Here is a 24,657-nt window from a genome sequence, read left to right as displayed (position 1 = left end):
CTTTTCTCCTTTTAAATATATTCATTTATTTTTGATATACAATCGATATATGTATAAAGGTTTTAACAGTCATTTGTGTGTTTTAAAACAAATTTTTTGTCATGTTTGCTCGCTCAAATAAAATTATAGAGTTCACGTGAAGTTCACACTTCAAGTTTAATCGTTTAAATATCTGAAAATGATATTTATCACCATTAATATTTTTTATTGCTAAACTAACGAATTTGTAATCATCGAATATCGTAATATGTCTTATACACATTACTGGTGTATTTTCTTTTCTGGATTTTGCACGCCATTCTTAATCCGCTATTAAATTTAAAAAAAAATTTGTTTCGGAATTATTTTATAGTACAATTTTTATTTTTCAATACCAATAATCAAAATTAACAAGGAACTTAAAACGTTAATGCATACCACGCGCAAAGCGGAGGATTCGAATACTTCCGCTTTTTAATATGCGAAAATGAGGACAATCACGCGATGATAAGTTCTGTTTCTTTTCTCAATGCAACTTGATATCGCGTGATTTTTGTCTGATTTTTTGTATTGTGAATTAATCTTTCGATTTATTGGTAGCAACTCATGAAAACACGTAATGAGATTGGGAATAGTAATTCACGCCAGAGTCATTTCGTCCCCCCGTGCAATAGTTATGAGCAAGGATGGCGAAATTCAAAGTTTTATGTTAACAAACATAATTTCTTTCTCGTTGCTCGTAACTATTGCTGTATTAAATGTATTTCTACCGATTACAGAGATTGACGTGATGATTATTGTAAAAAAAAATTAAAAGCTCAAAGTGCCGAATAAAGGAGACATGCATATATGTATATAATCGAAAATCATCCATTTAATTTCCTTTATCCATTATGTTTATCCGTTTATATTGACTATTATTAATTAACATTGTTCATGTGACAATTATGATTGCAATGGAATATAAAAATATCTTGTACTTCGTACACGTCAAACGGCAATACTCGTCTAATTACAATAGAACTCTGTTTATAACTGACTTAGAAACAATAATATAAATGAAAACATTCGTAGCGTTTCATTGAAACAGATAATGTTCACCATTAAAGAAATATATTAAATCTGAAGAATTCTAGTTAATCAAACACTAACTAAAATTTCATTCTAATAAATAGAGTTCTATTGTATGTTCGCATACATTACACAATATGTACTCTTTTTGCTTACATTATATACTTTGAATATAAGATACAACTGAGATTAATATAATACTTAAGTATAATACGTGATAATAAAATATTAATATCAATGGATTCGATGAAAAAATATAACAATTATATGTTACTTTAAAAGAAGTAATAATAAATAATTATAAAAATGAAAAAAATGTACATTTTTTAATGAGAGTGGCGATTAAGGTATATACGTATTTATAGCTTATGTTTATACAATTTTTAATCTTTATAAAATCAATCACAATTTAATTTGAAGAATGTATGAATTTTAAGATGAATATGAAGTGTAAACTGCTATTCGAATTATTAACTAGGAAAACGCAGAACACCGACAAGATGTATTTATCGTTCAATATTTATACATTCAGAACATTTTTCAGGCAATCAAGACATACATATTTAACTTCGTAAGTTTTAATATTTGGTTCTTTATTTAATATGTCATATTGTTTGCCAGTTGATATATAGCATTTGATTCAACTTAATTCTGCAAATAAAGGATTAAAAGATATATTATGTGACATATTAATGATTTCATTAACTACTCCAATTTACAACAAATTATGCTGAATTTTATGAAGATTTAAATCGTTAAAACTGTATAAACGCAAACTACAAATATTACATATAAAATTGTGTTGCTCATTTATATGTATCTGCATATAGTCTTCAGAAACAAAACTTTTCGAACAATAAGGACATACATATCTAACTTGATAAGTTCTAACACTTGGTTGATTAGCCAGTTGGAAAACAGCATTCGATTTGGAAAATTGAATTAAATCCTGTAAAAAAAGAAATAGAAGATATATTGTGTGATGTATTAATGATTTAATTTGGATCTTTTCCTTAAGCAGGAAATATATCTGCCGCTTATAATAAGTTGAATAATATTGGATTCACTGGGGTCTAGATTAAAGTTTTTTTATAGGAGATCAAAATTATTGTATATTATATATATTTCTATGTTTTTATATATATTTTTGTGTTTAGAGAATATTAGTAAAATCATTAAATACTATCTCAAAGCGAGCGGAATCTGTAAAAATTTCCTACTTAAAGAATTAATTGCAAATATTAACTATAATTATCAATATATTTATGGTTGATGCAAGTATGGTGTATTTATAATTGTCATTGATTCGTTGTATACCTGTTGTTGATATATTTGTTGCTGCGCTGGTTGTTGCAGGATTCCTATTGTGGGTATACTCTGAACAGTAGGTGTAGTTTGATTGATCACTATTGACATTCCACCACTGCTAGGATTTGGATTTTTATAATAAATAGGGGTGGTATTTTCTGTTATTGGATGATTAGTTATTATTGGTTGATTTTGTTTAAGTATTTGATTACTATTATTCGAAGTGCCTGCAGCAAGATAAGAATACTGATCACAGACAGATGAAGACGCATAGTTAATTCCTGGTTGCTTCATAGTAGTTTGTTGACGTCGTTTAGGATTTGGATTGTTTTGAATAGTATTAATTGTGGGTATTGTTTGTGAATTATCAAATTTGTTAAGTTTTTGCTCCTGGGTGTCATTTTGCAAATATTGCTTCTTACAAGTTGAACGATTACCTGGTAAATTGTGCATTAAGAATTCTGCAGAATTATTTGAAGCAAAATTGCAATGCTTACATTTATGTACAGTATGACTTGAATTATTTTTTGCAGAAGAAGACTTTTGTCTATTTTCATTGGTAGAACAGGATGCTACATGTGTTCTCTGTACATTCGGTATATTAGCAGAATGTGCTATTACTTTGGTAGGTTTCAAAATAGTAAAACGTGGCATAGCTGTGGTTGTTCGAACGAAATTGCAAGCTGGTAAGTTTTTATGATATGCTGATGTTACATTTTCCAGAGAAGATGAGTGTTCCTTTTGATTTGTATTTATTTGGAATTGCTGTGGTTGTTGGTTATTTTTTATTGTAGTATTAGGTTTCATAACTGGATTCTGAATCAGTAATTTTATATTGCCTGAATTAGATGAAGATAATAGTAATGTATTTAAATTTGTATTAGGAATAATTGTTAATTTATTATTAGCAATAAATTTGTTCATTTCAGATTGTTTTGAAACTATTTCTTTCTCTGTAGTTTTGTGTTCATTATTATCTTTGTTCGAAGCATGGTGACTTTTGGAGTGCTTGGCTAATTCATTAGCATTTTCAACAGCAGAATTGCTAAGTTCACATAAATTTGCAGAACCTGTAAGTTCTGCAAGAGTCTTCACTCTTAAGAACCCTTGTCTTGGTCTTGGTGGACTTTGTTTCTCTGATGTTTCTTTTGTTAAAATTGTTGATTCTTCTTGATTTATAATTGAAATTCTGTCATGAACTTCAACATTTTGTGTACTTTCTATATCTTTTGTGATTGATTGGTCACTTGTTTTTTTTTCTATATCTAGTAGATTATTATGATTACTAACATTATTTGTTTGCAAAATATTTGTAGACTTAATGTTTGTATTAGATATTTGAGGATTTATGTTTTTAGCAGTTAAAAGAGAATCTGTAACATTTTGAGTTTTAGATTTTGCAACATTTTGTGAAGATACTTGGATATTTACATTCGTTACCAATGCATTAGCTTTATTATTCTCCGACATGACACAAGTTTGATTGATAGAAGATTTATCTAATGTAAGATTAGATGTAGTCTGTCTTTCCTTACTTCCTTCTTCTTTTAATCCTTCATTACATTCTTCTGATTGTTTTGTCAAGTCTATTATTAATTCATGTTCAGAATCATCTTCATTTCCTTCTAATATCTTGATTAATTTGTCCGTACTATTGTCTATATTAGATTCTATTGGACAAATTTCGCTTGCCTTATCCATTTTTTGAGTCTCCATTTGTAATGGTTCATCCATACGCTTTTCAATAGTCACTTCAACCAGCTTTGCAAAATTGGAAGCACAATCTGTCTCTGATGCTGTTGCAGAGCTGTCTTGATTTGTAACTTGACTAATCTTAGGACTTATCTGTTGGCTGTTTGTGTCATGAATAATAGCATGCTCCTGCATATTTTTATGAGAATCAAAACCAATATTACAAAATTTACAAGTGAATTCTGTTTGTTTATAACTTACTACACAGGACACTACATCATTAGTATCAATACCATGTTTTTTAGCATGGTTTATGAAGGAATTTAAGCTGTTGTGATATATTTTACTACAATGCGAACAAGTAAAATATACATGAGTTGTATTATGTTTCAACCAATGATCCTCAAAGTCATCTAAACTTTTAGTCATTGCCGTGCAGACACTGCAAATAAATATCATATTTCCAGCCGTCAATGATGTACAAATAAATCGAGGTTCGGTACTCAAATTATGTTTATCTTTTATATGTTTATAAAATTCTGTTTTTTTGTTAATAAAAATATCATCGCATAAATTACAAGTTATCCTTATTGCGAGATATGTATTAGAGTTTTCTACAATAGATGCATTTTGAACTGCCTTAAATTTTCTACATTCTGAAATATGATTCTTTAAATCATCTTGACTAATAAAAGGCAGTTTACAATTATAACAGACATGTTCTGCTACTTCAATGTATTTTTCTACACACGTATTCAAAGTCATTGCATTTTGTGTAGAAGAATTCTCTGCCTTTCTCAGCTTCAAGTTTATTATGGAATCTTTTGGAAACGATTTTTCACTAGCCATCCAAAAAGGATCTCTGGAATGCTTTGACCAATGGATATAAAAAAGGCTTCCTATTCCCAGAAATATAACCTTGCAAATGTTACATCGAAAATCCATTGTACAGTCTTTTTTAAAACGAGCATGCATTTCTAAGTGATGGCGCACATCTTGAACTGAACTAAATATCATACCACAGGTAGCGCAAAATAAATTTGGAGAACGACCACTAGTTAAGCGGTTTTGATTACATTTTACATATTGGGGAAGACGATAATGGGTTTCGAAACATTTCATACTTCTAAATATCACCCTGCAAGTGTGACAAAGAAGAACTATTTCGATTTGCAAACAATTTTCATTAGTTCCTGGTTTATTATGACATTCGCATACTGTGAACAAGTATTTATTACCACCTTTTTTCGATTTTGTTGGCTGACATAATTCTATATCTTGCGAATAGTTTTCTTTCATAATAATAGATTCTGTGTCTCTAATTTCTGAATCTTCTGTAATTAATGATTTATTTGGTTTCCGTATAAGCAACGTTTCTTCCTTATCATTAACTTTCTGAGTCCTTTCAATTATATTATCTGCAGTATTTACAGTGCTATTTACATTTTTAATACTGTTAGCTGTTTGTTCAGTTCTAGTTTGTTTATACTTTTTTGTTCCATTCAATTTTTGTTTTGCGAGTTTATATGCTTGTTGCAATTCTTTCTCTGTATGTAAGAAGATATGAGCTGCCAAATCAGCCATTGTTTCAAAAGGTTTTGAACAAATACTACACTTATTTGAATTACTAATACGCTTAATCCTCTTTTTACTCTTTTCTTTATTCAATGAGCTTTTTGTTATAGCATCTTTTTTCTTTTGTTGTCCATTATCTTTCTTGGTGACATATTGTGATGCTGTATGTCCTCCACTCTTGTGCTTACTTGACACTTTTGATGGTTCTGATATACTTGCTTTTGAGGATTGAGATATCATGTCCTGAGATTTTTCAGGTGACATGTTGGAAGTTTTCAATGAATTTCCTAAACTATTATTTTGCTTTTGTGTATGTGTAATTAGGTGTTGTTGTAAATCAGGATAATCTTCAAAACAAAGATCACAAACAATACATTTATAACCATGATTATCTCTAAGTCTCTTATGTTTTTTAGGAGATAGTATGGAAGAATAAGAAGTTGAAGCACTTTTCTTTGTAGCTATTTTAGTAGTTGTAACATTTGTAGTTTTTCTACATGTTTTAGGTGCAAATATATGTTTCTCTGACTCATGTTTTTTATTTTTCTTTGAAAGATGCAATTTGAAATTAGTAACACTAGATGTATCAACTCCCGCTTGTTCTTGAGATCTTGCATCAATAACCAATTTCATAGAATTCTCCTTAGGCGAAGAAATCTCTGATATCTTTCTCTTTAAGGAGAACGTTTTACCAGTAGATTTGTTTATATTATCAATGTTTTCTACCACATTCGATAATTCAAAATTTTTATTGGTAGGTTTTTGTGAAGAATATAATAATGTAGATTTGATAGTAGGGGTTGGAACAATCAATTTCTGCTTTGCATTACTAATAGTATTCTGTGCAAACCTTTTTTTAGAACTGTCTTCAAAAATTTTTGTTAAATTATGACAAACTTTTTGAATTTGTGAACTTCTCTCTTGTTGTATCTTTGCATTTCTGGTTAAATTTGGAAATAATTTTTCTGAAGAATTTGATAATAATTTAATTGTACTTTGTGTTCTTTTGGTAGTTGTATAAATATCTTTATTTGGAATGCTATCAATACTTGAGCTTGAAACATGTTTTGTAGCATCTGTAGACTTCTCAATGTTAACATTAGAATCTTTTGAAAAGATTGAAATAGATGATGCATTATTTATAGATTTTTCGTTACTATTTTGAAGTTTTGAAGAATTTAAATTCACGTAAGAATTCGTAAATCTTTCTGTCATTTTCTCAATTTCAGTTGCTGAATATGTAGTATTGGAGTCTTTCAGAGCATCAAATTTTATTAAAAAAACTTTTAATTCTTTAAATAATTTATATCTTTGTGTAAAATTTCTATTGGAAGGAAATGATTCTTGTATTTGTTCTTCAATCTTTTTGTTTTCTACAATTGATTTCTCTATAGTCATAGCATCTTCATTCTTTCCTTTTACAGAAGTACCATCTTCTATCATACATTCAAGATTTAATTTTGAAGGCACACAACTGGAAGTATTACCTTCTTTAATACTTTCATCATCATCATCATCATCAGGATCACATAGCGCAGATATACGGTCTAATATACTTGGTCTTTGTGGTGCTTGAGACAATGAATTTTTATCTGTACACCTTTCCTTAATAATATTGTATTTTTCATTTACTAGGTTAATTTGGCTTGTTTGTTTTAATGAATTTCTCGTTAACCTTTTTAATTTATTCGAAATTATTCTTGCATTATTAGCATTGCTCTTATTGTAACGATTATTATCAGCTGCATGAGAATTATATGTAATTCTATGTCTCCTTTCATTAGTATTTCTAGAATTTCCAGTATTAGAATCAGAATCAGTATCAGAATTGGTTTTAAAATCAGAATTAGTATCAGAATATAAATCAGAGACTGAATCTGCACATTTATTCAATTGTAGAGTCTCATTTGCATGAGACCTAATTGCTATTGTCTCAGTTTTAAGATTTTGTTGATATTTATCTGTATTGATATTTACAGATGATAATTTTAGTTGTTCTGGTGCAGATATACTTAATTCAGTTTGAATTTCTTCTGTTTGAATACTTGAGTCACATCTTGTTTGAACACTTGTTTCACATCTTGTTTGAATATTTGTTTCGCATTCAGATTGAATATTTGTTTCTGTTTGAATAATTGTTTCACATTCTTTAATCGGAGTTACTCTTGCAAATGACTGTGCTATTTTATTGATTACTTCATCTATTCTTTGTAATTTTATATGTGGTTGTTTAACATCTTCTAATAAATTTTTTGTACAATTCTTGTTTTCAATCTCTGCTTTCTTGGAAAATAACATATTTTGAGGTTTAACTTCATTTTCAGAATTACATAAGGAAGATAATTGCTTCTGCTTGGACTTTTTCTTTTTTTTATAGAATTTTATTCGTGGTTTACATTTTTTTTTCTGTGTTAATATATTTTCTGCTTTAGATTGATGCAAGTCTTTTTTACACCATTGTTTTATCTCTGATACTGATAATTTTGTAACATTCACAATAACTGGCTTACACAATAATTTACACAAATCCTCTAATGTATCTCCTCTTTTTAACAATTGTTTCAACCTATTACTTGTTGATCTTTTCTTAAATATATAATAGCTAGTATCTTGGATTTTTTTGTATTTTGCATTAGAATCTTTAGGTTTTGGCTTTGGTAATGGTAATGACATGTTAATTACTTGCTCTGAGTAATTATCAACCGAATGATGTGAAGAAAATAATTCTTCTTCAGAAATTTCCATTGCTGTCAAACATAACCTATTTAATGTAAAACTTGATTAAAGTGCTCAAGAAATAAGTTATAATATTACACGAATTAAAAATTATTAACATACCTCTATACACTGAAGATAAAAACCTTGCTTTTAATATATTTTACTAGATAATTTATAGATAAATTATTTTTGCTATAACAATAGGAAGTATTTTCTTTCGTACAAGGTTATAATAATAATCTTCTTAAAACAACTTGTTTTATACACATTTTTTATTTGTAAAAATGAAATTCTTGACCTTCATCTATGAATCAGGCACACAATAAACAAAATGCTGTGCATAAAAATCAGTTTATTTTAACCCTTCCGCTGTGAAGAAGCATTCAAAAACGAATTGTCCTCTGAGCAGTCGGCATGACAATGGGAGATCGGTCGTGCGGATATACATACATAACTCCGCACTTGCACCAACAACGCATATAAAAATGCATAAAATTTGATACATAAATTTATATAATATAAATGTTTGTCCATAACAATTCAATCAGAAAATACAGGGAATTCAAACTGATTACAACGAAAAAATGCTTTTTACATGATTTTAACTACTTATAAAGCGTTAGTTATAAATAAATCTTACTTGATCCAAAATTACCATTAATTTCATTTCCAACAATAATTTTATATCCGTGTTTTGGTTAGCCTCACATAGAGATATTTAAACATCTGAATTTAAAATTTTCCCACACTTATAATTACGTAATGCAATTTTTTATTCCATATCAAGTGTTTCTATTTAATACATCACTAATAACAAGGTGACCAATAATGTAAATAATATGTCTTATTGTTGCTTATTAGATACTAGCCCCTTCGCGAAAGAAACATTCAATTAGAACAAACTTAAGCAATACATACATATAATCTATCTATTATACAAATGATATATAAGTATTAAAAAAATTGAAATGTATAATCTGCTCAACGGGACGAGGTAGTAAATGTAAATAAAGCTTAATTACTGTAGCTACCAAGTATTGGTTACTGATTAATGTCACTCGTTTCATTGGATAAACTGTACCACGGTCATATACATATACAGGTTCTGAACTTCTATGATGAGGGATATTGCGATTATGTAGCGATTTGTATTTAGTGAAGACAATAGGTGCCACATGCTATAATTTTGTGTCCCCTAAAGTGATGTTTAACCATAGATAGGATTGTTTATGCATAGATAAAGTATACCTACTTACCAAGCATTATAACAATTATAAAAAATTTACTGGATTATTTCCACCGCGTGTTACTTTGTTGAAATTATTTCAACTATTCGACATCAGCACCCTCTATATGGTGGGTAATACAAGAAATTTCGAATTTTGGGACTAGTGTAGTACTCTGGCTAATAGAAATTGAGTCAAGGAAAATTATGAAATGATCACGAACACGATCATTAATACAAATAGGTCTTGACACTCGTCGAAAGTATAGAAAAGACCGTCCAAAAATTGAGTTACAAAAATCAACATAGAAGATAAAAAGCTTCAAATTCCGCGCGCGTGACATACTATGAATGCTCAGACAGAGACACTCAACTCATTTCTACGTATCTCACAAAAACTTTGTTATCTTCCATATTGATTTTTCATGACTCAATTTTCAAATGGTTTTCTCTAGCCAATATCGAGATCGGGTTATATTAAATCTAGGAGATTCTGAGATACTACAAAGTAGAAAATTATTACTCCGAAAATTGAATAATCTGAGATATATATATTGTTAGATTAAGCAAATATATTTGTTACCAATTAACACGGTTAAGTGTCAACACAGATGGAAAATTTAGCGTAAGTCACTGCTAAGAAGCTTTATTTAAATCGGAGAGGAAATTTCCTCTTTGCTACGTATTTTCTACGAAGTCAACCTTGATAATCATAATTCACTAGCGATGGGACTACTAGCCAATGGCTGAAGTGTCACGTGATTAGTTGTGTTTACCCCTCCACTTCTTTTGACTCGACTTGTTGGACAGAATGTCTCATATCTTTTGTTACGTCACATGTTTACATGTGGTATATACATATATCTCCATGTGCACATGCACATAAGTAGATAGGTTACAGCCGTTACAGTCTTACAGGTATCAAGAGGGACACTTATACAGACCTTCTTTCTGAACACTGAACACGCACCAAGCCTACAGTTCTCTGCATTAAAAAAAACAATGTTGAGAATTCTGATGAATTTATCGGTGATTGAACTAGAAATTTCTTTTGCTCATTGAAATACATAACGAAAAATGGGAAATTACATGAGAAAAATTGCATCGATGTCAAATAATGCAGTGCACTCCGTATACCGTGGTCGTAAACGAAAGTGCATCGAGGAAGATGATTTTGATTCTGAATCGGATTACATCGATCGGACGCTTCAAACACCGAAAAAGTACGAGAATCTTGTAGTAAATAATCATAATTTTATATTGGTTAATTAACCATAGCCATTATAAGATTCGATTGTCAATGCTATTAAACAATATTTGCATCATCGATAAAAAAAGTTTCTTAATATTGTATCTAACAATGTTATATTGCCAACTGTTAAGATTGTTAAGCTGCCTTTCATTTAAATGGTTTGATACATGTATATCGTAATTAATGCAATATTTTTAATTTTTATAGAAGGAAATTGCTGACAACAGCACAATACATTTACAAAACCTTGTTCCAAGAAGAAAAAGGAAGTGATATAACTGTGCTCATGTTGGGCAAAGCATGGAGGTTGCATAAAGTTTATATTAGTCAGGTAATGTTATTATTTTAATGTATCATATAAGTATGTATATTTAATTTTTATGTTAAAATTTTATATATTATTTGCTTTTACAGAGTCCGTATTTTGCAAGTATGTTTTCAGGATCTTGGAGAGAAGCAAATGAGACAGTTATAAGTGTAGAAATTGCTGATCCTAACATTACATTGGATTGTAAATAATTCTTTAATTTTTATTCAAATTTCTTTTATTCTAATAATTAAAAATAAGATTTGTATTTCTTAATTTTATATATTTTCAGCTCTTTTGACAGTCTTTGGTTCCTTTTACCAGGACGAAGTCAGTTTAGAACCGAAAGAAGTCATACCAATTTTGGCTACCTCTACATTATTTCAATTACAAGGATTAATTGACCAATGTACAGATATTATGGTAGAGACAACGAATATAAAAACAGTTGTTCCTTATTATAATGCTGCTGTATCTTATGGTGTGCCAGTAGTAAAAAGTGCAGCAAAACGGTGGTTAGAAGTAAATCTCTTAGGATATGGATGGTTACATCCTACCTTTTTAAAAGAAATTACACCTGATTTGATGGTTGAATTGATTGCTAGTCCTGATTTAATTGCTATGCAAACAGAATTTTGCATATACATGATGTTACGTGTATGGTGAGTAGTGAAACACTAAGATAAGAAATGCATTTAAACAGAACTGTTATATAATTATAAACTGTATTTCAGGCTATTCGTTCATGTACATAATAAAGAGGAAACACTTCAAATTGATGAATATTTTAGAAATCATAAATGGACAAAACCATTCCTTACAACAGAAGAAGGCAAAGAATTTGCAGCACCTTTTAAAGTCCTGAGAATGAAATATCTTTTACTGCACGATCAAGATGTAAAGATTTTATATAGTGACAATTTAATACCACATGAGTGGTTGCATAATGCATATAAAGAACAATGGTTACATTTACTAAGAATAGATGCGAATAAAGATCGAGGGTAAGTTACAAAAGTTTTACTTTTTCTAAATGTATCCTTGATCTATGCTTAGGAAGATGGACATAGTAAAGAGACTCAAATATGTGCCTCCTTTTTCCTTCCCTCCTTTTTTACAACCAGCTTTGTGGGCAGAACTTTCACTCTAAAAAACCTACTCCCATGTTTATTCTACTTTAGGTATCTGTGACAATAATTTTATTTGCATAGTATAATACTGAAATATTTAATAAGTAGAAACAGCTGTAAAAACTTTCTATTTAACTATTTTAGACCAAGACAAATGAGTGAAGAAGAGTTTGCTCGTGAATGTTTCCGTTGCGGAAGGTGCATTGAAAAAGCTGGTGAGCATATTTGGAGATGGACAGCATTTCATTTTGGATTAGATTTGGTGGTGTGCTTGGATAGTACTACTTTGAGGATTAAGAGAAATCATAGATTAGATACAGATCATATAAAAGCTAATCATAGCAAGCACAAAATAATTTTAAAGTTAGTATTTTTTTAATTATAACTTTTCAAATGATAGATTCAAATGATTAGAATTTTTTAAAAATATTTACTTTCCAGAGTAAGTCTAATTTCATTGGACGAACAACGTCAAGTAAAACACATTCAGAGTTCGGATATGCTTAGATTGTCACTCTATAAGAACGAAGAAGTAAGTAGCACTTATGAATATTTTAACCTTAAGAAACTATTCAAGTTGCTAAAAAGACTGAGTTTACGTTTTAGAAACAAGTGATGTCTCTGGATGCAGAACTTACTTATCCTTTATATGTATCAGTCAACATGCAAGTAGTTACTCCATTTGTATCAAAGGAAGAGGAAAAATCAGCTGATATAATTATCTTCTCGGATACTTAGCATACTGAACATTCAACGTTTTCGAAACATTCGAACTGAATCCGACGTACGCTTACCTCAGATAACAAACCGGCTGTTCCAATTTATAATACTTGAGTACGATTAAATGCTATAAATTTTGTTACTCACCCACGTGACTTTTATATTGTGGAGATGCTAATTTCTGATTAAAATTTTTATAAATTCAAGTACTTCTAGTCGACTAAATGGAATTACGACGTTAGTATATGTATACGAAGAAAGTTCCATTCTTCTGTTTTGTACTTTCCAGATATAATTCAGATACTTATCTTTTCTTATGTGAAATTACACTTATTACTTGTACAAAAATATTAAGACTATTAGAAAATGTAGCTAATTTTCAGGTGATGTCAATCATAAGAATCTTATTTTTATTAATTTCAAGTAATTAAATGTTAAATTTTCTGAAAAGAAAATTGTCATATGAAATACCACAGTATTAGATATTTGCTTTCACACTGGCACTTACGCATTTATATATTTATATGCCATGATGACACTAGTAACAAAATAGGCTAATTTTCCAATTGACAATTTTATACATTCATAGTAAAAATAAAGATGTAATTGTGTAAGTTAATTCATAAACACGTTGATAGAGTATTTCTGTGTCTTCCGGACAGTTATCGAAACATCGACCTTCGTGCCTTATGAATGCCAATTTAAAAGTAAAAGTGGATATTACTATAAACAAATGGAAATATTGTTTTTATTGCTAACTAACAAAAGTTTTTATATAAAATTTTTTACTATTTGAAAGCTGCAGTGTTAAGAATATTTTCGATCTAAACGATAGGTAAATAATGTTCCTTCAGTTTTGCAAATAATCTATATGTGTATGGTGCTATTATCTAATATGCGCGAAATTTTACTTTTTACTTATTATTATTATTATCCCTTATAATATATTATAGAGATTATTACATAACTACTTAGTTTAGCATTCAAGATTTTTTTACATTTAATATGCATTATTTGCTTTAGATTAACTTCTCGATACGGAAAAATATGATGTGTTCTATATAGCATCATCAAATATTATAATTTATTACTTACCTTTTTTAGCAAATCACACATAATTTTGTGACTGATTAATTACTTTGTTATAGCAACGATAAATTTTGAAAGTATATGAATGTACAACAAGTTATACAAAGTCGTATTGCGCGATAAGGCAGTTTCTTTGTCTTATTAATTAATTATAAACGAAGGTCATATAAGTCAATGATACATCACGAAAGAAAATATCATTTATTTCTGTATATTAACATTGGAGTCGTCAAATAAATTAATTAACTTGCAAGGTTTCCAATATATGAAGTATAATTTTGATTCTGTCTCTTTGGTTTTTTTTTTTTGTAACCATTTAACACTTTATTGGCAGAATATTCTCTGTACATAGTGATGGATGTGTATAATGCAACATTAATAGAGTATAATTATGAATATTGCAATAAAACCGAAATAGTACAATTAACATTGTCTCGACCTACTACGTTTTATTAATTAAATATATTCATAATATTAACATAAAATACTCAAATCGGTGATACCATTTAAACGATGTATTTTTCTGTTCTTTTCTCTCTTGTTTGCTTTTTTCGATATGCTTGTATAAGGGAGGCAGTGTCGCCAGTAGTTTTATTTCATTGTGAAGTATGATGAATGATTATCGGCGAATGATATGTATGAAAATTAATTAAAACGTATTATGCAAATAGTTACCAGGAAAAACAGTTTCGTTACATTCCGCTCGATGTTAGATGAAATTTCTACGATGTACCACAGGCACAGTAAAAGGAAAAAGGACACTAAGAAGAAATGTTATTAATGTTTATTTTTATTCATTGTAGGACGTGACAGTTTTCTATGGTCATTGTTAATCACGATACATTTAGAGAAGTATAGCGAGAAAAGATTTCATTCATGTTTTGCCTATAGACACATCACAAAATACATATATACTCGCGCATTTCTTTGTTTATTATGGGTACCGCTATTATTTTTTTTCTCTGATAGACTATATCAATTTTACATGCACTAAATTAGAGCAATTCGCGACAAACTTCTAATCTTTCGAATCAGACTCTGAAATTGTCTAAACAACTATGTGATTATATTATCTTTTGTATCACATCTACATTCGAATCTTAAGTAAAAATAAAAAAGCCTACAGCATTACTAGACATTTTTAAGATATAATGTTTAACTTTTAATTTTTTCTAAAAGAACTAATCAATCGACTAATCTATGTAATTGAGCGGAACATAACGAAATATATATGTATGTATTTCTGTCTTTATCATTTATTCTGTCCTTTATCTGTGGCTGTCTGTCTTGTTCTTATCTATTGCTCCAGGTCTATCATTTGAAACGACATGCATTTGTCGTATATTATGTATATCGGATGTAAGAAAAAGAAATAGGATCGTCGTGGAGTACAGAATTAAATTTTCCAGTGGAAATTCTTCTGGCAATTCTTTTGAGACAATCTGCGATTTGTATGAAGATACTACAAAGTACATGTAAGTATTTTCAAGCAAATATATAGTAAAACAATGTTTTCGTGCTTTTTTATCTGTCGTCAATGGCAGTCCAAAATGAAACAAAATCGAAACCATGATTATCAAACCTATTTGTACCCGATGTCCATATTTACTACTATTTTCGAATACTTTTCCGTCTCTTAAGGTGTCAAAACATTCGCTATCGTTTGTTCATGTCCTTTCTACTGAGGTCATCCGTATTTTACTTTGACCAGTACTCAATAATAACAAGAAAAACATGAATGAACATAATATTAATAACGATGGTGATGATATTGATTAGTTTAGTAACATTAGTTAGTAGTAGCAGTTAATAGCTGTAGTACTGATGGTGCTGGTAGTAATTAGCAACCGTACTAATAATGTAACGATGGTGATGATATGACACAGTGACAACAGCGGTAGCGGGGATTAATTACATACGTACTGCGGTGAGACATATGTGTGTTCGTTTTTATTATATTTTTATTTTTTTTTTTCGTTTGTTTCTTTCAATAAGCGTTCTACTTTACCCTCTACTTTCTCCATAGACGATAGTTTCTACATCTTCATTACAGTTTTCGTTTACGACTTTTGTATTTTTCTTCTGTTATTTTTTGATTTTCTGTCCATGCTCTTTTTTTGTTTTAATTTACTGATTTCTTATTAGTTGACTACGGTTGAAGAAGTAGCAACGTTTCACTTCTTAATAGAACTATATTATATCTTTTAATAATTTTTTAGCGTTTCTTTGACGCGAATTGTATACGTATACACGCACACATGCACGCAGTCGCGTGCACACACAACGAACGCGCACTTACCATACACGCACACATACGCACATCAATATATATCTCTTTTTCTTTGTTTCGCGAGCCTCCGCTACCGTCTATCGTTTTACACAGCATTTTATTGCAAAAATCAGCGGAATACGGGTCGCAATCATAATGCCGGATTCTATTTATTTATTTCATCTTCGTTTAAACGAAGTGTAAAATAAATTATTCGTCGAAGATATGTCTTTCTATTTTGTTTGTTTCTTATTTTTTAAATTATTCCCGCATACTCATGGAGTATCTTACAAATTTGCGTATGGTGCCAGGCATTCATGAAAGCAACCCGACGTTATTTTTCTAAAAATAAGCTGTAATATCCTTCTTGCGTGCAATTCCATTTCTGTTTCTCTTCCAATAAAATATAATACATATTTGTATATATATGTATATATATATTATATATATTCTTTGAGGAATCCTTTTCTAGGTATTGTAATTACTTTTTTCCATCTCTTACTTACTACGCTTACGCGAGATATCTTGGGTGGTTTCACGTGCGGAGGCCGTGTGTATGTTTTTATTTTTTCCCATTGAAATCTTCCTGAAGTGTACTACTGAAGTACGCTCTCGCGTATCTGGCAGTTTGTATCACCGTTAGAACTACTGTCTTGTAATTTGTCTACTTTTGCGAAATTCGTTCGAATCCTGGGACAGTACATATATAATATATATCTCTATATGTACCATGCTCTCGATTGAGCGATTCTTTTTAAAAATGTTAACAACAGAGGAGCTGTAATTACATTTCACCTCGTTAACAACCTCCGGTTCTCATGCCTCATTAGGACTTGTTATAAACGTAAAAAAATTCAACTTTACAATTTTGACGAAACTAACGAAACATTTGGTTTCCGAAACTGAAACTTTTGTTTGAATTCCATCGATTATTCTCAATCCCTCTTTCCTTAATAGAATCTAAAATCGATCGCTATCTAACCTGTACGCGCTTCAATTATAAACGAGCAGGCAAAGAACGTGTTGTTCTGGATCCGAACGGTCTTTTCTATTGAATCGTTGATTCAGTTTTTAGGCGTTATGTGTTATCCGCTGGTGGCTGAATAGTTTAGGCTATGGAGAAGTGCGGCGAGGTTAAGACAGGTATTGCAAACGGGTACGAAAGGAGGAAACTCGGCATCGCCAGAATAACCATCAACAAGGATGTCAACGGCAGTAAGAAGGACGGTGTGTGGCTTTCGGCCGAGTTACAGAGATCACCGGTACAAGCGCAGTAGACTGCGTGAACGTCGTGAGTGCCTGATCTTACTAAGCAATCGCCATCGTCTCTCGCATCCGTTATGTATCCGCAATCTCTGACAACCCTGACCTTCCCGTACACTGGAAATTCATTAAAGTCAGAACATTACAATTAGCGTTCACAATTTTTCAATAGACAGCTAAATGTCAAATGATAAACTCGCTAGGAAATTAAACAGCTACAAAGAAAAATCATTTATTTAAGAGGCTAGCCACTGTAGATCCGTGAAGATCATAACTATATTTGGCAATTTTTAGAGGAAAAATCATAAAATAAATCGAAAAATTGTTGGAATTTATTTATTGTAAATATCTTGAGGAATACAATCGTGTTTTTGCAATAAAATAACTGTACTGCAACGATAAGAATTTTTGAGGTGATCATCTAACCGACGTGCATAATTACGAGCACATATGGTTAATTACGGTATATTCAGTACATTATGGTATGCATAATTACGGTTCGACATCTATAAGCATTAAAGAAATACATCTGGATCTTTAGAAATATTTATTTTTTTAGAAATGGTGAATATTTAAAAAAACATCTGGTTTCTAATCACGAAAGTATTATGTGATAATATCGATAACAAAGCAAGTTTTTAATGTATAGGAAAATCCTTCAAAAATTGCCAAAGGTATCTATATTATTCATGCTCCCAAGTGAACTTTAACATGTAGCTACTGAAATTCTTTGGAAGCTCGATTTCTTTGGTAATTGTATGTATCTTTACTTATGTATATGATGATCAGATCTACATATTCCACAGAGAATGAGAACAACTTCAGCAAAGTTCTACGTTGAGGGTACAGTGACATCTTTTAATATCATACACGTGCGCACATTCGCGAAATATGTGGATCTTGTGAGAGGATTATGTAAGTGCTATTTGAAAAAATCACGGGCAGCCTCGTGAATATTCTGCTTAACTGGTATTGTGAATCTGAAGGGGATGCTACACGTGTATCTTTTCTACTTTGATGCTAAAGATCTAATAACTTTTGGGGTTCGGTTGCCGCAATGCAGTCAGCTATTTGCCCTTATCCGATAACAAATATCAATGCATAGTAATTTGAATTTTAATGGTCTGTCACGGAATGTATGAATATTTTGTTGTATTTTCAGGGACGAAAACTTATACAGTAATTTTACCAAAGTAAACAGTATCATGCATGTAACTGGCAATTACTAATTATATCACGTGTACCTTTTTGACTGATCTTTCGACAAAGAGTCGGCGCCAGGTTGCTCAAATGGTTCAAGCGGGGTCGAAAGCTGCAGTTCACCGTTCCAAGACTGTACGGATTGAATGGATCGCCGCACCTTGGATCGTATGCGCTGTTGCATTTGTAGCATATTACTGCTTCTCCTGAAAAATTAATTTTACATCAAACATCAAGCAAAAATGGAGATATTCTATCTAATATTAATATTCAAATTCAACTTATACCATAAGAATTTTTTATGAACAATTATATAGATATTGATTAAATTTTAGAATAATTGAAAAAAATAATGGAAGAAAGAAATTAAGAGGAAAGAATTCTTTTATAAATCACAATAAACTGGATTTTTGTTTCGTAATTATATGCTAAAATACCAAGCTATTCTATTGATTAGAATAGGATAGGTCAGGATTTAGAAGAATTGCTGAAATCATTTTATAGGTTGTGGCTCCTTTCGCACTACTCTTATCACATACTGCAACTTACCCAAAACTGGGCCACTAATGTGCAGATGCTTGTTACGATACATGTATGCAATTAATCTGTTAGTGTCTATTAAAAGTTTTAGAATGTAGATAAATAATGCGAAAGGACTGTCGATAATTGTTTTCAATTGAAATAGATCATCGTAAAACAATGAACAGGTGCAATAAATCGAACAAAGTTATCTATTCTTTATTAAGAATTATGAATTATCCTGAAGATTAAGATTCAGAATAAACGTTGATGAGTATTTTTGATGGTATGTAATGTTTCATAATGATTACACATTGTAAGGTAATTTTGTTGACCGGTTAATGGAAATTTATTTTCTTCTAGGAATGACCATTTTGCTTGGAATTCAAAACGCTTCGTTTACGAAGTTCTGGTGATCCGCTACGGCCCTGCCGCGTTGTGACGTCACCACGCAACCCCATTCACCCTCCCAACAAGTCTGGTTACAGCACCAGCTGATATCGAGCAGGAAGACCCCGACCAATGCGCGCGATGACCTACTGATACACACATAGGAAAATAGGTCTAACGATAGAAGAATAAATGTTGCAAATTTTAGCAATAGAAATTTATTTGGAAACGGTATATTTAACGGTTATAGTTTTTTAAATTTTCACTTTTGCAAAATTGAAACGTTACATTTTCATGTTTAAAATGTTTTAAATTGTTTAACAGAAAAATTAAAAAACACTTTTACTTTTATAATTGTCTAAAAGGTTTTCTATACATATTTCTTATTTTGTTAACAGAATCTGTTAAAGAGAAGAGTATCGATTATGGTTTAATGGATCATGCGTAATTTGGTAAAAGAAAATGTTTCGTTACTAATTAAGAAATAAAATTGTGTAAACGAGATTTTACATTGCCTTTTGATTAACCGAATTTACCCCGAGAGCGCAGAAAAATATAGATGAGGTTGCTCGGTACCCTGACCTTGAGTAAGTTCTGCAGGGCGTTTTACTGACTCGCGCCGTTCTAGCTTTCAATGGCAAGTTCCGCACTGTTAAAATACCAAATTCTTTTGCTATTTGATTCACTAATAATGGAGGATACTCTATAAAAGACTCATTTAATTAATAACCATCAATATTACCTGTAACTATCAAATAATTTTTAACGTTATTTTAACAAAAAAAAACTCAATTTTTTTTGTAAATTTTCATACAACTACTAAAAGTCATTCAAGCATGAAACAGGCATTACAGGTACGGTCGGTTGCACCATAGTCACAAGAAGACGAAATCCCTCGGTGGTTCGATTAAAGAGGACAAGCTGATGTATCATGTTATTGTTAAACTAAAGAAGCCTCCGTATTAACAACGTAATAACTTTGACTTGCAAGTACAAGGCGTGAAAACATTGATGAGAATTGTGTGTGTACAGAAGATTCTTCAATGACATTTGAAACCACACGAGACGTTCGATCAGCAGTAAATAGGACAGGACAGCTGGGGTAAACGGTAGGGGTAAGTCGCGTGAGGAACCAACAAGCGCTGCGTGACATTGCAGGTCCTTATGTAATCGACAGGAATTGAAACGAAGGGATCGGCCCAGATGCCTCCCTCTCGTTGACATAAAAAAATGCATAATAAGAAGAAACAGGGAAGAACATTTACTGAGATGATGGTTCTCTTACAACTATAGGATTTACTGATTTAGCATTTGATACTTTAAATTAGAAAACTTACAGCTATTTGTAAAGATTATTTTTAAGTCAGTAAAATCTGTTTTTTCTTTATATTGTTTGAAGTAAATGTGTATTCGTGTTTTTCAATAATTTTAGGCACCAAAATAACTGAATATTTAGTTAATCTACGTGAACATTTGGAAGATATGACATTACTCTGTTGATTATTAGGATTTATTTAAGTAGGTCGTCAGATTCATTTGAAGATGCGAATAACACTTACTGATGTACAGTTTATATAAGCATGACGAGATAATCCAAATTTTATAAAAAATTTATCAATAAGGCAAGGTTAACGCGAGGAACGTCCCCTTGGTCACGGCACCACGCGGTGCAGGGAGAATAGAATTCGAAGGAGAGTGTGAGAGAATGCAGCGGGAGGGAGGGGAGAAAGTGGGTCGCTCGATAACCCTCGCGGGGGCCAGGTTCTATGAACCAAAATTCTAAATTTCAACAAATTGCATCAGTTAACAGATGATAATCTTTCCTGGAAAGAAAATGACCGACGGAACAATCAAGAAATAACTTAGAGATAAGTGGAGTCTCGCCGGTACTTTCTCCAGTTTGGTTTTGTCCGCGATACAGAAACAACCCGATTCAATTAGTAACTTTAAGTTCGACCAGTTGGGAAATTGTACCTTTAAGGTTAGCGCCTAACGATTGAAGCGAACTACACGCAACAACGCTTCACTTACGTCACATCACAATTTTGTATTTTCAACGTTGCATCCGATTCAGACTTTTACAAAGACGTATTATAATTTTTAAGGGTATTTTTACTTCATACAATTGATATGATGCGAACGTTCTATCCACGTTAAGCTGTTTGTATCGAAGAGTTTTCATACTTAAAATTTCCTATTCTGTCACCGATTTTCTTCATCGTTTCTATCAACACGAATGTATTGTAGTAATTATTCCACAAACGTTAATTATACATTAAACATTATAGAAATAATCACTTATTCTAAAAAGTCGATACTTTTGTGTCGCACTACCGCAGCGCTTTAAACTTTTGCGAAAGTCGCTCTCTTTAATGGGCCGACCTCCAGACCAGTTATTTCTTTTGTTCCGAGAAATACACCCAGTTTACTAAGTATGCAAATCGACTTCTTATTTGGTCTTTTTGCAGTTATCATAAAATCTATGTGAAAAACGAAAAATTATACTTTTCCAAGAAAATGATTATTTCTGATCATTCAGTATACGTTCTCGAAGTTTCTGTCCGATTTTAATCATTTTTTCTATTAAAAATACATCGTCCTACAATCTTATTTTTTCTTCTTGCGTGTGTGATACAGAATTGTATCCTCGACTTCCGGTAAGTTGTTTCCTTACCGCGCGATTTACTTTTATAACGAGATTCAATTTAGAAATTGAGTACGATCGGTTCCAGACGAGCATCGGGGAAGTACCACAAGTGCTACCATTGTACGAGTTCTCTAACAAACATCTGGAACACCATAATCCTCTACAGAACAGGAATGTCCTCTACAAAGTTATCTTACTTCATACTAATTGCCCTCATTTGCATTAGTTATATGTATCCACAGCCTATGACATAATCCATCGAAGTATCCATTTATAATATGAAGGATAAAATTTTTGAAAACTGCCGACAATTTTCATCGATACGATTGGAAAGAAGATAGCTATCGAGCTGATAAAGAAGACGTGACTGAAAAGTTGCAAGGACTGCGGCCGATAAAAGCTCGATCGTACCTTTTATGTAACATCGAAATCAATATCTCGTTTGTTCCGGCGTCTTTCTTTTCATAGCTCAAACAATTTCTGCTTCCAAGAAGAAACTTTAGCCGATTTGTAACGATTCCCCGCTTGGAAGGATTTGCCATCGTCACGTGAAACGCGTGCAAAACTAATGATGCACTGTGATATGTCCTCCTATTATGTATGTAGCTGCTCTTTCCGTCGATCACTGCATTGCGCAGCAACGTACGTGACTCTTTTAAAAAACTCAATCTTGTTCAATTGCTCTACGAATTTATAAGATAATGAGAAGTTTTCTTTTTAACTGACTTCCGTCTTTTCATATATGAGTTACGAAACATTACGTAAAAGAAGCTTGAATTTTCTGTTGAAAGACTTGCTTCACTTTGTTCCAACGAAATATTATATTGCGTGAAAATAGACAAAAAAATAATCGCCGATTGGCACTAATAAGAACATATATTTTTCAGACATGCAGTTCGCGTGCGCTGTTTCAGAAGGAGAAGTTACGATAAGAAGTAAAAAATTTTCATAGATCGATCGTGAATCTATTGGTTCGATAAGAAACTAGGTCGTTAAAGTAGAATGTGTTTTGTCATCTTATATATTACTATAATTTCTTAATAGTTGCACAAATGTAGCTTCGTATATACGAAATTCTATGCATTCTATGGATTGATCATCGACAATCGTTTCAGGATAAACGAATATTGAGATGAGATCAGTGGTGATTGAAAGGGGCGCGAAAATTTGTACTCACCGTGATGGATAGTCGACAGCAGAACCACGAGGACGAGGGTGACGATCGGCGCGAGACGGTTTGCAATCATGATCACAATCACCGGACCATGTGTTTCAGCTAATCACGTTGCAGTCAGTCACTTCGGACGTGTTGCCTCCACCCTCGCTGCATGGAAAGTTCGCACGCGGCAGGTCTGATTATAATTGTGTTAATATTTATATAAATTTTCTGTAACTTGTAGAGCCTTCTCGAAAAACAAACAGTGTTTGAAAGATATCGAGAACGAGTGAAAAGAATTTATATGATGGCAGTGTTCGATAGACAGGTCCTGTCTGTGATGTCTCTTTCTCCGTTCTCACGTCCGAAATGACTGAACAAACGTGTACGAACCTTCTGATTTGTTGCGTGGTGCACCGTACGTAATCGCGGACGCGTCGCGTCTGATGAGGGTCAGGCGAGTTTCCGTCGGCTATGCGGCAGATCTGCCCCCTCTGGTTTTTCCATGCGCTTTACGTCCACTCGCCGTTCACCACCGTACCCCACCAGTACTGGAACCAATTTTTTTTATCAAGGTAATAATAACTTTCTCATTACTGTTTTTCTTAAAATACGCCTGAATATATATATATATATATATATCTTTTTTTTAGGTATTTTTCAAAATATTACAAAATATTTTCTCTTTATATTTGAAATTTACATAGAATTCATATTAACTAAAATTTAATATTTAATCGATTCTTAAAAAGAAAATTTCAAAGTATGCGAGATAGAGTAAAAGTATAGTAAAATTAATTATGATCTTTTAATCATCATTTTGAGAAGATAATAAGCGTATCTGGGTTAAGATTGTGTGTTTAAGGGTGAAATTTATCGTTCATTTTTCAGGAGGGAAAAATTTTATTTTTTTCAAATTTTTGAATTGAGAAAAAGTTGTATCACATTTTGAATCATTGATTTTTTACAATATAAATAATCTATATTACAGTATTCCAGTTATTTTTATTAAGCTCTAAAAGTATGTAACAATGAATTCCAGTACTAGCGAATGTATTTTTTTCTATGCAGATCATGTAAAACTATTCCTGAAGTTGTATTCGCATGTAAAATACTAACTTGGTAAACTCGATTCTATGTACAGACT

The 24,657-nt window shown here is 31.4% G+C and overlaps 4 protein-coding genes and 1 long non-coding RNA gene across 5 annotated transcripts in view; 2 read left to right on the top strand and 3 right to left on the bottom strand.

Annotated features, from left to right (window-relative positions):
- LOC132916426 (caspase-1-like) overlaps positions 1 to 24,657 on the top strand; it is a 223,250-nt gene that overhangs the window by 36,982 nt on the left and 161,611 nt on the right. The window lies entirely within an intron of this gene.
- On the bottom strand, positions 2 to 8,258 carry LOC132914632 (uncharacterized). Its single transcript, XM_060973907.1, has 3 exons — positions 8,199 to 8,258; positions 2,368 to 7,989; positions 2 to 1,999 (listed from the first exon to the last, which is right to left on the bottom strand). The coding sequence occupies exons 1-3, from the start codon at positions 8,256 to 8,258 to the stop codon at positions 1,766 to 1,768; spliced, it is 5,916 nt and encodes a 1,971-aa protein (XP_060829890.1). The 3' UTR covers positions 2 to 1,765.
- LOC132916545 (uncharacterized) lies at positions 8,266 to 10,050 on the bottom strand. The gene is made up of 3 exons (XR_009660122.1): positions 8,984 to 10,050; positions 8,464 to 8,910; positions 8,266 to 8,372 (listed from the first exon to the last, which is right to left on the bottom strand). It is a non-coding gene; the product is annotated as an uncharacterized LOC132916545 (long non-coding RNA).
- LOC132916391 (protein germ cell-less) lies at positions 10,262 to 13,183 on the top strand. Its single transcript, XM_060976348.1, has 8 exons — positions 10,262 to 10,791; positions 11,028 to 11,151; positions 11,235 to 11,331; positions 11,420 to 11,789; positions 11,862 to 12,131; positions 12,402 to 12,620; positions 12,699 to 12,789; positions 12,864 to 13,183. Exons 1-8 carry the CDS (start codon positions 10,646 to 10,648, stop codon positions 12,993 to 12,995), a joined length of 1,449 nt encoding a protein of 482 aa, XP_060832331.1. The 5' UTR covers positions 10,262 to 10,645; the 3' UTR covers positions 12,996 to 13,183.
- LOC132916518 (uncharacterized) lies at positions 16,010 to 23,972 on the bottom strand. The gene is made up of 3 exons (XM_060976604.1): positions 23,532 to 23,972; positions 18,843 to 19,004; positions 16,010 to 17,715 (listed from the first exon to the last, which is right to left on the bottom strand). Exons 1-3 carry the CDS (start codon positions 23,599 to 23,601, stop codon positions 17,444 to 17,446), a joined length of 504 nt encoding a protein of 167 aa, XP_060832587.1. The 5' UTR covers positions 23,602 to 23,972; the 3' UTR covers positions 16,010 to 17,443.

Source organism: Bombus pascuorum, chromosome 1, assembly GCF_905332965.1.
Source record: "Bombus pascuorum chromosome 1, iyBomPasc1.1, whole genome shotgun sequence".
In the NCBI taxonomy this organism is placed as follows: domain Eukaryota; kingdom Metazoa; phylum Arthropoda; class Insecta; order Hymenoptera; family Apidae; genus Bombus; species Bombus pascuorum.
Note: the sequence above shows the minus strand (reverse complement) of the source record. Positions and strands in the feature narration are given on the sequence as shown.